Consider the following 13,338-nt stretch of genomic DNA (forward strand, 5'->3'; position numbering starts at 1 on the left):
TTCCTTCTTCTTGAATTTAGAGGAGGGAAGAGGGTAAGGGAGGTGGAGGAAATTAGAAAGACATCTAAAGACAGTTATATACTGTGTGGGAGGGAGAGACGATGGCAGTTAGAACTCACCAGTGAAAGGAGGAAAGAATCTCTGAGACTAGGGAGTCCAACCCTTCATGTTATGTTTCTCTTTCTGTCACTTGAAGTTGTACCCAACTCTCCTTGAGCCCATTTGGGGATTTCTTGGTAAAGATACTAGAATGGTTTGCCATGGCCCTCTCCAGCTCATTTTATAGATGAAGAAAACTGAGGCAAACAGGGTGAAGTAACTTGCCACAGGTCACACAACTAGTAAGTGTCTGAGGTCAGGTGTGAACTCAGGAAGATGAGTCTTTCTGACTCCAGATCCAGCACTCTATCCACTGTGCCCACCCATCTCATTTTACAGATAAGGAAACTGAAGCAAACAGGGTTAAGTGGATTTGAACTCAGGTCTAGGCCTGGTGCGCTAACCTCTATACCACTAGCTGCCTTCCTGACACACAGTAGGACTTAATAAATGCTTGTTGGTTGATTTTTTTTCTTACTTCTCTGAGGATGAACTCTCTTATCCTGAAAGTAAGGGGACAGATTAGAAATTAAAGCGTCTTAACTGTTTTGGGGGGTGAGTGTAGACTCCTTTGGCAGTTCAATGGTGTCTGTGACTCCTTGCAGAATCATGATTTAAAAGCATAAAATAAAATAAAGAAGGAAACAAGCAGTTATTACATGTCTACTTTTGCCAGGCCCTGTGCTAACATATCATTTCATCTTATATTCCCTGTCCTCAGCCCCTCATTCCCACCTCCCTGGATATAAACACTTGTTGTTGTGTTAGGCGGACTACATTTGATGAGCAGCTAGGCCAAATGAGGGGAAAATTTCCCTGTAGAGCTATCAGGAGGGTTTCACCTGCCTTGTACCCCCTCATGGCCTCAGGTTCTGATCAGGCTCTTGGGAAACAAACCCTGCAATATCACTTGGAGAGGGGCAGAGAGGATGGAGTCAGGAAGACTGAATTTGAGTCCTGCCTCACACATTTTACTGGGTGAACCTCCAGCCTTGGTTTCCCTACCTGTAAAATGGTGTAATAATAGCACCTCCTTCACAGAGTTCTGGAAGACTCCAATGAAAGGTGTGCAAAGTTCTCTGGGAACCTTTAATGTGCTCCATTAAGTGTGATTAATCATGATTAAAATTCTAGCATATCTGTACTCATGCCCCACTCCCCACCTCTCCCAGCCTTCCTGGATTTGTGCTTCTTAAAGGTTACAGATGGCTTAGACTCTTGTCTCTCAGAGATTAAACCACAGGATCCCAGGCCTAGAGCTAGAAGGGATCTTGGAGGCCTCCGAGTCTAATCTCCTCATTTTACACATGAGGAAACTAAGACCAAGAAGCGTTAGATGACTTATCCAGGGTCTACACAGTTAGTAAGAAAGTCCCTGAGGCAGAATTCTAACTCAACTCTTTTGGCTCCTACTCCTGTGCTTTCTCCATTACATTATGCTGTCTCTCAACCCTCTCATTTTACAGATGGGGAAACTGAGGCCCCAAGGGGGTAAGGGGCTATCCCAAGGTCATCTGGCCAGTGAGTGACAGGGTCAAGATTAGGGCCCAGTTTTCTTGACACCCTGGACCTTGTTCTCCCCCTTGTCATCATTACCTCCTTCTTTCTTTGCCCAAGATGTTCAGCCTGATCATGATTCCTCAGCTCATCCCCTGCACGGAGGCGCTGGAGTGTGAGGCCGGAAAGAATGAGATAGATGGGAAGTGCTGCCCCCCTTGCCATGCAGGTAGGTCAGAGAGTTTCTTTCTCCGGAACAAATCACTCTCTTACTCTGCTAAATGCCTCCTATCCCAGGCTCTCTTCCTTTCTTTATGTATCCAGTTAAATTCCAGAACCATTGAATCTCAGAGCTTAGAGATTCCATGGAGGGGAACTGGCCCAATCTCTTTTCCAACCTAGGAATCTCTTCTTGAATACTTTAGGAAACATAATGTTCTCTGCTTATAAGGCAGCTATTCCTATTGATGGACAGGATGAAGTTACTCAACCAGTAGGGTTTGGAATGCCTCTTACACATAGAGTCTAGAGTTAGGTTGTCCAAGGTTTTAAGGGGTTTAATGCAGGACTGCATGGGTTGGAAGGAGGGTGGTAATTGAGGTAAGAGAGGGGAAAGGGAGAAGTCCCCCTGGGCACACCTCTGATTTTCTCTGCCTTCCCCATGGGGTTCAGAGCCAGGTGGGTACAGAATACTTATTCAGCAAGTGTTGATTGCTGGAGAGAATTGTCAGCTTTGTCTAAAGCACTGATTCCATTCAACTCATCATAATCCACACCTTTCACATTCACACACAAAGTGATCCCATACAGGCTCCTCCCTAGTTCAATTCCTTAGTAGTGTACATCTGAGCAAGAGCCTCTAAATCGGTTTCCCTGTTTCCAGTCTCTCCATTTTCTAATCTCTCTTCACACTGGAATATTATATTCCCCTGGTAGAAGGTGATTTCCTTGAGGGCAGAAGCTATTTCTGGTTTTTGTGGGTTTTTTTTTTGTCTTTTTATCTCCAAGAACAATCTGGTGCTTTGCAGATTTATTATTGTTCAGTCCTGTTTGACTCCTCATTGCCCCATCTGCGGTTTTGTTGGCAAAGATACTGGAGTGGTTTGCATTTCTTTCTCCAATTAGTTTTACAGATGAGGAAATGGAGGCAAACTTGGCTAAATGACTAGCCCAGGATCACTCAGCTAGTAAGAATCTGAGACTGGATTTGAACTCAGGTCTTCCTGACCAGGTCCAGTGCTCTATGCACTCTGTCACCTACCTAGTCAGATTAATCCTTGCAGATAGAGAGTGCTTATTAAGTTTCTGTTGTATTTGTCAACCATGTCACATTAAGGGCTATTAAGGCCATATTTTTCCAGAAACACTACTGGACCTTCAGGAGACCCTGAATGTGTCAAGAATGAAACTCCCCCTGAGCTGACATAATGCACCCCAAACTGGACTCCCTGTGTCTTGGGGAGGCAAGACAGCCACCAGCCAATGTGTGCCAGGCTGGGATAATGCTTTTGCAGCTGTGGTCCTTTGCAGATAAGAGCACACTCCTATCTTCATAGTCTAGCAGTTTCCAAGGGAAAAGAATGAGACTTTTGCCATCACCTTACTCCTTCCCATGGGGAGCGGTCTCGTTCTTTATTTCTACCTTTGCTGCATTGCTCTTCTCCCATGCCATGCCCCTTCCTGGTATCTCCTGCTATTACAAAAATGTAAACTTCTGTAAAAACTGGCAATCCCCTGGGTTCCCCCTGGATGTTCATTTCTCTTGTAACAAGCCTGGTTTTCACATAAGTCTTGTGACATTGTCATTGCCCATTGACAGTCCTTAGCAAAGGTTTTCTGGATAAACTAAGGCTCACAACCTTTGATTCTGCCTCTTGGACCTCCACCTTCACCCCCACACACACACACACACATACTCCCTCCACCTTGTGTTTTCCCTGACCATTGAGGCCAGCCCAGATAGAGCTTCAGGTTCCCATCTTGACCTATATTTAGTGCATGTCATAGTGCAATGGGATCTTAGGGATCAGTTTGACTCCTGGTGCCCCCCACCACTTGCTACTTGTGTGACTCTGGTCCAGTCATTTAATTTCCTCATCTATAAAATAAGGGGATAGGACTAGATGACCTCTAACATTCTGTGTTCTGTAGGTATCTTCTAGCTCTGAATCCTATGTTGTGAGCTCCTGCCTCCCTCTGACATTCTATACTCTGAGGGTCCCTGCTAGCTCTGGACATTCTGGGTTCTGGGGCCCTTTCTAATTCTGACATCCTCTGTTCTAAGAGCCCTTGCCCCTCTAACATTCTATCTTCTGAGATTTCCCTCCCATGTCTGAATTCTATGTTCTAAGGTCATTCTACCTCTACGTCTTACGTTCTGTGGTCCTTCCTAGCCCTGACATTCTATCTCCTGGAGTTCTTTTTAATTCTGGCATTCTAAATTCTTGTTCTTGTATTATTTAAAATTATTGGGGGGTCAGACTGGGTTTTCTAAAACATTAGTACTTATAAATTAATGGCTATTGTACCAGTTTTGGTAGTAAGCATTTATTATTAATTAATATCGGAGGGCGGAGCCAAGATGGCAGAGGAGAGGCTGTGACTCCCACAAGCTCCAGATAAATCCGTCCATTCACGCCCAAATAATGCGGTAAAAATCAAAACCCAGAACAGCCTATGCACATAAGAACAGAGTGAGACTGTTTCTCCGCAAAAGAGTGGGCAATCTGATCACCTACTGATCAGGCTGAACAGCTCAGCATGCGGTCCCGACCCAGCCAGGGACACTGCTTCCAACGCATGTCAGAATCTTCTGCACCAGCAGCTTCTGAGGCTCCGATCACAGACTTGTGTGGGGGTTCGGCTGTAGGCCGGGGTGAAGTGGAGACTGTGTTCTACTGAGTTGGGGCAAAGCGCCCTGGGTCTGAACCAGTGGCTGTATCGAGTGGTGGTGGCCCAGTGGGGGAGGGGTAAAAGCACACCAAGCTTCCGACATAGAGAATCAGAGTCAATCAGACTTCTGTTTCCGGTTCAAAGAGAAAGGCGGCTGTGATTACTCACAAGCCAGGCAGGCTGAGAAGAAATCCAATCACCCCTGGGCCAGGCTGTAGCACGAACAGTGTGTCCTGGAAGCAGCGCTACACTTTAAGGAGTAAAAAGCCAAGAAACAGTAAGTCAGGATGAGTAGGCAGAGAAAGCAGAACACCATTGAAAACTTCTTTGGGGGTAAGGTAGACCACAATACAACTCAGAGAAGGAAGATAATAATAGGGTCAAAGCTCCAACATCCAAAGCTTCCAAGAAAAATATGAACTGGTCTCAAGCCATGGAAGCTCTCAAAAGGGACTTTGAGAGAAAGTAGGAGAGATAGAACGAAAGATGTAGAGAAAGAGAGGAAGGAATGGAAAGAGAAATGAGAGCAATGCAGGAGAGGCATGAGAAAATAATCAACAGTTTGAAAAGCCAAATGGAAAAGGAAGATTAAAAAACTGCTGAGGTGTAGGAGAAATAGACCTGGGGGATGGGGAAGGGGAGAGATGGTCTGGGGAGAGGTTGTTCACATTAAGGAAACAATGAAAAAAAGCTTATGGAGGGGAGGGGAAGAGGGGGAAGGAATTGGGGAGTGAGTGAACCTTAATATCATCAGAATTGACTCAAGAGAAGGACTTAACATACATACTCAAGTAGGTATAGTATATATTTTTGCCCTGAGGGAGGGGAGGGAGATGGGGGGGGAAGGAGTGGAAGGGCAGATTTGGGGAGAGGAGAGTAGTAAAAGCAAAATACTTTCAAGGAGGTAAAGATGTTCTGCATAAAGCACAAGTATGAAATATTGAATTGCTTGATTTCATAGGGGGGGGTTAAGGAGAGAGGGAGGAAGAAAATTTGGAACATAGAATTAGCTCAAAGACCTTAAACTCATCAGAGTTGTCTCATGGAGGGAATAACATTCACACCCAGTTGGGAGGAGTAATCTATTTAACCCTAAAGGAAAGTATGAGGGAGGAAGAGGATAGGAAGGAAGGGTGAAAAAAAAGGGAGTGCAGAGTAGGGAGGGGACAGTCAGAAGTAAAATCTTTGAGGAGGAATAGTTTAAAGAAGATAGAAAATAGAATAACTATCATAGGAAGGGAATAGTATGGAGAGAAATAGTTATGATGACTTTGCTGGGCTAATATGAAGAAAATTCTTTGTCAAGTTTAAGGTACTTTATTTAAGGTTTTGATGAACAGGATACTATTAGAAAAACCTGGAAAGACTACATGAACTGAAGCAGAGTGAAATGCACTGTATACAAATACAGCAATAGTGTAAGAAGATCTGCTGGGAAGAATGTGGTTATTTTCAGCAAGGCGATGGTCCAATATAACCCTGAAGGACTTATGAATAATGGCAACCCATCTACAGAGAAAGAAACTGAGGGTATCTGAAAACAGACTGAAACACATTTTTTTTCTTTTCTTTTTTTTTTTTCTTTTTTGGTGAGGCAATTGGGGTTGGGTGGCTTGCCCGGGGTCATGCGGCTGGTGGGTGTTGGGTGTCTGGGGCCGGATTTGGGCTCGGGTGCTCCTGTTCCAGGGCGGTGCTCTGTCCACTGCACCACCTAGCTGCCCCTGGTAACACATTTTTTTTTTAATTATTTTTTCTCTTTGACAATTCCTCAGTCTGAAATTTTGGGAGTTTTTGACTGTTTTCTCTCACCACCTAGCTAATGTGGAATGTTTTCCATTACTACTCATGTATAACTTATTTTGAAATGCTTGAGTTCTAGTGGGGTGGGGTTGGGAAATGGAGAAGGAAGAGAAGTTGGAACAATTTTTTAAAAAATTGATGTTAAAATTTGTTTTTACATATATTTTGGAAAATAAGATTCTATTTAAAAGCAAAAAAAAAATTAATATCACATATATTAAGTATTGACCGCATGTCTCCCTGACTTCCCCACTAGTCCCAGGCTTACATTCCTAAACAATTACATACCTGCATATTGAGCCAAGAAGGAGAGGGAAGTGGGAGTGGAGAGTCCCAGGAAGAATAGAACAAGCCCTTGTGATGCAGTCTTTTTCTCCTTTCAATAGAGGCAGCATCTTACACACTGATCAAAGATAATGGCTAGCATCATTCAATTCCATTGGTTGATGTGACTTGAGGGTGGTCCATATTAAAATGAGCTCTACTGAGATGAATCTGGGTCTAATGGGAGATGGACCCCCGATGGCAAAATAAAAATCCAGATAGGTGCAGCTTAATCCCCCCTCAGTTCACTGAGCTGGTCCAAGACTCTATTCTCCATTATTATTTATTTGTTTGTTTGTTTATTCATTCATTCATTCATTCATTTATTATCTATCTATTTGTTTGTTTATTTATTGGTGGCAGGGCAATAACTTGCCCAGGGTCACACAGCTAGTAAGTGTCAAGGGTCTGAGCTTGGATTTGAAATCAAGTCCTTCTGAATCCAGGGCTGCTACTATATCCAGTATGCCACCTAGCTGCCCTATTAATAGTTATTTTCTTACATGCTAAGGTTATTTTCACTTTGGACAGTCTAGGAGATCTATGCCTCTGTGGGTTGAGGTGTGGATGTGCACCATCCTAATTCTATGGTAAACCATCCCAGATTTCATAGGTGGCCTTAGAAGCTTCCCAGGTCTCGCTGAGGATCTGTAGATGCTGGTGTCAGGGCTGGTGGTACTGGGGGAGAGGCAGGCTGGGGTGAGGAGCTTCTGCAGGGAGGGGTCCTGTGCCTTGTTGTTCATGCTGACTCTTTGATGCCATTAGGTTTCAGGCTTAATAAGTCATGCAATATATGGCGACCAACCATGTGTGTGCTTTGCAGTCCTGGGACGTATACAACACAGCAGAATGTCATGAAGGAATGTCTCCAGTGTAAAGTTTGTGACCCAGGTAAGAGCTCTTTAGAGGCCTTGACCTTCCCCCACTTTCCCTGAAGTCCAGGTGGCTCAGGGCTACATCAAAGCTGGGGAAGGGAGTATGTCTTCCTGTTGGTGGTGGGGTGAGACAGAGGGAAGGCAGGTGAATGCTGGGTGATGAAGCTGGTCCTGCTGCCCACCTCATCCATTTTGGATCTCAGTATTCTGGAACGTGGACTTCTCTATTTGAAAAGGCTGTTTTTTTCATAATGGAGAAATCTTCTTAAGCTTGTGTGATTTCTTGACAGTGTAAAGTACTGGGGACTTTCCTTGTTCTTCTTCCTCCTCCCCACTTTCCCCTTTTCTTCTCTCCAGAGGACTGTCCACATGTTCCCCTCAGTGGTCTCTCCCCCTCCTAACCCCATAGGGAAGGAATCAAAGATAACAGATTTAGAGTTGAAGGAGACCATAGAAGTCCTCTCATCAGGGATCCTCATTTTACCTAAGAAAACTGACCCCAGAGAAGTTGTGACCTGTCCAAGGTCACAAGGCAGCACACAGCAGAGTCAGGATTTGGACTCAGGGTCCTGAGTGCAAGTTAAGCACTTGCTCACAGCTTTTCATCTTCCCCTCCTCCAGTTTCAGACACATGCCTTTTTAGTCTGAAAAGGTTTTCACCCCCAATGTTGACACCAGGTGATGCAGTCTGAAGAGTCCTAGATGAGAAGTCAGAGAATCTGAGTTCAAATCCTAGCTCTGCCCTTTACTATCTGCATGACTTTGGGCAATCCTGTAGATGAATAATCATTAAGCACCTACTATGTTTCAAAACACTGACCTGCTGGGGACGATAAGAAAGGCCCTAAGGGAAGCTCAGTTTAATGGGGTAAAAAACATAAATCAATTCTGTACAAACGAAATATAGGCAGGATAAATGGAGATTATCTCAGGGGAGCCTCTAGAATTAAGGGAAATCAGGAGAAAGTGACTAACCTTCTGGGGTTCCATCTGCTTATCTTTAAAATGAAAGGGTTAGATGCAATAATAATCGAATCCTTCTAGCTCTAAATCTATTCTCTATGCACTTGACTAGGAGATTTGGGCACTGGTGGCTAAGTGGTACAGTAAGAGAGAGTGCTGGGTCTGCAGTCATGAAGACCTGAGTTCAAATCTGACCTCAAATGCTTCTAGCTTTGAGACCTTGGGAATCTCTTACCTTGAACTGCCTCACTTACCTCCACTGTAAAATGGGGACAATAACAGCATCTACCTCCCTCTGTGTTGTGCAGATCAAATGACTGGATAGCTGTTAGCACAGCACTTGGCCACTTGATCATCTGAGAGCCAGTGTGGTTTCACAAAGGGCCAAGGAATGGTAGATATGCAGTTGTTTCCCACTAACTCCAGGAGAAATGCAGGAACAGAACAGAGGCCTGTATATATCTGACCAAGGCCTTTGATATTATCAGGTGTGGGGGTTTATGGAAAATGATGTCAAAATCTGGTTTCCAGGAGAAGTTCTTCAGTTTGTACATCAGTTTTATGATGGCATGCTTGTCTGGGTTCAGGATAATGGATGATGCTCTGTTGCTTCTCAGTCACCAGTGGAATAAAGGAAGGTTGTGTGCTTTCTCCCATGATTTTAGTACAATATTTTCAGCATGTTTGCCTTGAACAGGAGAAAACATAGGTCAGCTACCACACTGATAATAAAATTATTTAACCTAAAAGGCTACAAGCCATGACTAAATGGAGGGAGAGTTGGTACAAGATTTTTTTTTTAGTTGTTCACAGATGATTGTGTACTCAGTGCAATCTCTGAAGCTGAGATCCAACAAAAATATGCATCAGTTCTCTGTTGTTTGTGCTAATTTTGGCCTAATGATTAACACCAAAAAAAACCCACCCCAAAACACAGGTTCTCACACCAACCAGCTCCATCCCATCTAAACATGGAACCATTGGTTCTAGCAAATAGAAAAATTTGAATGCCGTTGGCAGGGTGCTATGGAGGGATGTCCACATAGATGATGAAGTTGATGCATTCAGCTTAGTGTTTGGGAGGCTCAAAGGAAAGAGTGGAAGAGGTATTAGGCTGCCTACCAAACTGAAACGTCTACAGAGCCATTGTGCTGACCTCATTGTTGTATTCCTGTGAAACCTGGATAATCAACCAGACAACATGCCAGGAAAATGAATCAGTTCCATTTGAATTGTCTTAGGAAGGTTCTGAAAGTCTCCTGGGCATGAAAAGGTACCAGACACTGAGGTCCTTTTATGAGCTAACCTGCCAGCACTCTACTCAGAGGGGCTGACCACATTGTTTGAATGCCAAAATACTTTTGCCTAAAAGACCATTTTATGGAAAAACTTGCCAAAGGGAGGGGCTCCCATGGAGGTCTGTCTTCACTGGGAGGAAGTGACAAATGAGGTTGCACATGTAGAATATTGTTTCCTTGAGGGCAGGAACTCTTCTGTTTTGTCTTTGTAGCCCATCCTCAACACAAAACTTTGTGCTTTTTTCTTTTTACTTTTTTGGAGCTTGGTCATTGAAGGAGTGTGTGGGGGGAACCAGGCCTGTGATTTTACTTATCTAAGGAAGAAAATTCCTATCAAAGCATGTGGGCACCTTGTCTACAACTCATGGTCTCAGAGTAGCCTGAAGGACCTGTCCAGGATCCCTCAGCCACAAAGGATCTGGGGCAGCAGTGGAGCCCAAAGCTGGATGGTTCACCTCAGGTTGCTCTCTCACAGGAGCTTTCCAAGCACAGGCTAGGTGACCCTTGGTTGGGAGTGATAGAGAAACATTCTTGTTTACAATTGAGTCAAACTAGACAGCCTCTGAGATATTGCTGCTGCTCTTCAGAATCTCCTAGTCTGGGTGAAGAGGGAAAGACCAACATAAATGATGCAGTCAGCACGTAAGGTCCTGTGCAAAGGGCTGTCATCAAAGGCCATGTATTTCATGTCCCAAGTCATCCTGGACTGCTCACTAACTCTTGCCCTCCATATCCAATCTGTGTACAAAGCTTGGCAATTTCTCCTTTGCAGCATCTCCCAAATATGCCCCGTTCTCTCTTCTGACATTGGGTCCTCCCTGGTGCAGACCCTCTTCTCCTCACACTGAATTATTGCAATAGATCAGCGCTGGTGGCTGTCTGTCTGCCTTATCTCTCCCTCCTACAATCCATCCTCCATTCAGCCATCAAAATGATTTTCCTGAAGCACAGGTCCAAACATGTCACCACGTTACTCAATAAACTTCAGTAGCTCCCTAACTTTCTGGATCAAATCCAAAATCTTCATAGCCCTTCATAACCTATCCCCTCCTACCTTTCCAATCCTAGTACACCTTACACCCTCTCCCCCCATTCCCCATATGCACTGTGATCCAGTGACACTGGCCTCCTTCTTCTCAGCTGGGCATTTTCCATGCATGGAATTCCTTCTGTCCTCACCTGTGCCTCAAGACTTTTCTGGCTTCCTTCAAATCCTAGCTAAAATCCCATCTTCTACAAGAAGCCAATCCTATGCCCCCTTAAGTCTAGGGTCATCTCCAATTTATCCTGATTGTATTTTATTTGTACATACTCTTTTGCATGCCATTACACCCATTAGACTGTGAGCTCCTTGAAAGCAGAAACTATCTTTGCCTTTTTTTTTTGTAATGTGTGTCCTGAACATGGTAGGTCCTTAATAAATGTTGATTGACTGACTGACTGACTGACTGACCTATTATCTTGCTTTTTTTTCAGAATTTGGATTAGTGACGAAAAGGGAATGTTCATCTACATCCAACACTGTGTGTAGCTGTTCTCCAGGCTATTTCTGTGCTGACATGAAAGATGATAACTGTGATATGTGTGTGGCCTCACCGAATTTGCAGCCCTGGTCATATGTAAAATCTAGAGGTGAGCCTGCCTTCTTCACCACCCACCTAGGGACAGAGAACTATTGTTGCTTCAGGATGAACTGCTCTCCCAAGAGCTGATTGTTAAATTTTCAGTATGAGCATTGGCACCTCAGAAATGGGCCAATATATAAATCAGGGCTTAATGTATTGCTTTGTCAATTGCTTAGATTTAAGAAAGTGATGGGGGAAATTTTGTAACGTCAACAAATCATTAAAAACATAAAAATGTGCCCCAGGTTCCTTTTTTCCCCCCCAAAAGAGTTGGTAAACATTAACTAGTAAGGGGAATGAAAACATTGCTATAATATAGGAGATGCAAAAACAAAATATTGTTTTTTAAAAATAATTTCTTGCCTTAGGCTTGGGAAGTATGTCATAGAGTTGTCCCTAATACACTTTGCTCTGACACAGCTTCCAGGGAAGGGACCAACCAACCCAGGGGCCCAGTTCTAGCAGCCATGTTTTGCTCTCATCCTATTGCCATGCTGAGCACCAAATCTCTCATCTCTTTCTCTTTTAGGCACAGAGAAAAACAACACTATCTGTGAAAAGTGCCCAGCAGGGACATTTTCCCACAATGGGACCCATCACTACTGTCTGCCATGGACCAAGGTAGGTGTAACATACTCTCTGGGACTTGGTGGTTCATTCTTTTCACTTATTCATTTTTTTATGTTTTAAACAAAATTCTGGCCTCAATATACACCAAGTAAAACTATTTCCATATATGAAGAAGAAAAGAAAAAAAAAAGAAATACCCACAGGGCACTGCAGGTAAGTATTTAACAACTGATTTCTGAGAAATAAATATACACAAGACACACTTTTAAGGATATTCTGCATCATCAATATCTTCGAGGTCATTTTCTTGAGTCTTAGACCCTAAGCAAAATAACAAATCAACCACTAATTCATAGCATTTGCAAATTTCTGAAGCATGATTTAACAATTTAACAACTGGCTTACAACTGGGGATGATTCCAGCACACCTGTGGATGTACTGTAATGATTGGAATGACGCCACCTGCTGGAGACTTACTGTAGAAAGCTCTGCCATGGGAAGGTCTCTGAGGGCAAGCCATTTGGTCAAGGTCCTTAAGCTCAGGAAGTGATGTTTGCTCATGGGTACTGTCTATCAAGGCTACCAGCCAATCAACTTGAGGAGCCTCCTATTTCTGGGAGGAAGACAGAAGTAGTAAGCAGACACAGGTGAAGGGGTTTAGTCTCTTTTGCTTCCTGACCTCACCATGGTGGGTCAGATGTTAGGGTCTCTTAGAAATAGTTAGATTTTACCTTTCTCTCTGATCCTAATGCTTTTTGGTGGGGGGGCAATGGGGGTTAAGTGACTCACCCAGGTCACACAGCTAGTAAGTGTCAAGTGTCTGAGGCCGGATTTGAACTCAGGTACTCCTGACTCCAGGGCCGGTGCTTTATCCACTGTGCCACCTAGCCACCCCTGATCCTAATGCTCTTTAATAAATACTTAAATACTCTTCCTAAAGCTTATAATATATTGTGATGACTCATTAGATTTAGATAGTATAGCTAGAATTTTACCCCCCTTACAGTATACAAAACTATGAATCTATTCTATTCATTTCCTTTTAGGCATAAAAGAAATTCACCATGTGGCTTTCAAAGCTGTTCTGCTTGTCTCTGTTTCCTTCTGGTCTTCCTCTTGTTAGATAGTTCCCACTGCTAAGTTTTTTCCCTTAAACTGATCTAAAATCGGCCTTTCTATGACTTCTCTCCATCACTCAAGGTTCTACCCTTTGAAGCCAAGCTAAGTGAATTTACTTCTCTTCTTTTTAACAACCCTTTAAATACTTGAGACAACCTCCTGACCTCTCCAAGTCATCCTTCAGTAGCTCCTCACATGCATGCTTTGGAACCTGGTTGTCCAGTACCATAGAAAAGACTTTGGAATCAAAGAATCTGGGTTCAGATGCTATGGGT

At 43.6% G+C, this 13,338-nt stretch overlaps 2 protein-coding genes across 2 annotated transcripts in view; both read left to right on the forward strand.

The window, feature by feature from the left end:
• LOC122748174 (tumor necrosis factor receptor superfamily member 14-like) overlaps positions 1-216 on the forward strand; it is an 89,751-nt gene extending 89,535 nt beyond the window's left edge. Inside the window, 1 exon segment of the mRNA XM_043993859.1 lies at positions 197-216. Within this exon segment, the coding sequence (XP_043849794.1) occupies positions 197-216 (20 nt within the window).
• Positions 217-1,716: 1,500 nt separating this feature from the next.
• The window catches only part of LOC122745550 (tumor necrosis factor receptor superfamily member 14-like), a 29,684-nt gene continuing 18,062 nt past the window's right edge, over positions 1,717-13,338 (forward strand). The window contains exons 1-4 of the mRNA XM_043990899.1: positions 1,717-1,825; positions 7,378-7,503; positions 11,225-11,380; positions 11,903-11,993. Of these exons, the coding sequence (XP_043846834.1) occupies positions 1,717-1,825; positions 7,378-7,503; positions 11,225-11,380; positions 11,903-11,993 (482 nt within the window). The remainder of the gene's footprint in view (positions 1,826-7,377; positions 7,504-11,224; positions 11,381-11,902; positions 11,994-13,338) is intronic.

Source organism: Dromiciops gliroides, chromosome 3 (genome assembly GCF_019393635.1).
Source record: "Dromiciops gliroides isolate mDroGli1 chromosome 3, mDroGli1.pri, whole genome shotgun sequence".
Lineage (NCBI taxonomy): Eukaryota > Metazoa > Chordata > Mammalia > Microbiotheria > Microbiotheriidae > Dromiciops > Dromiciops gliroides.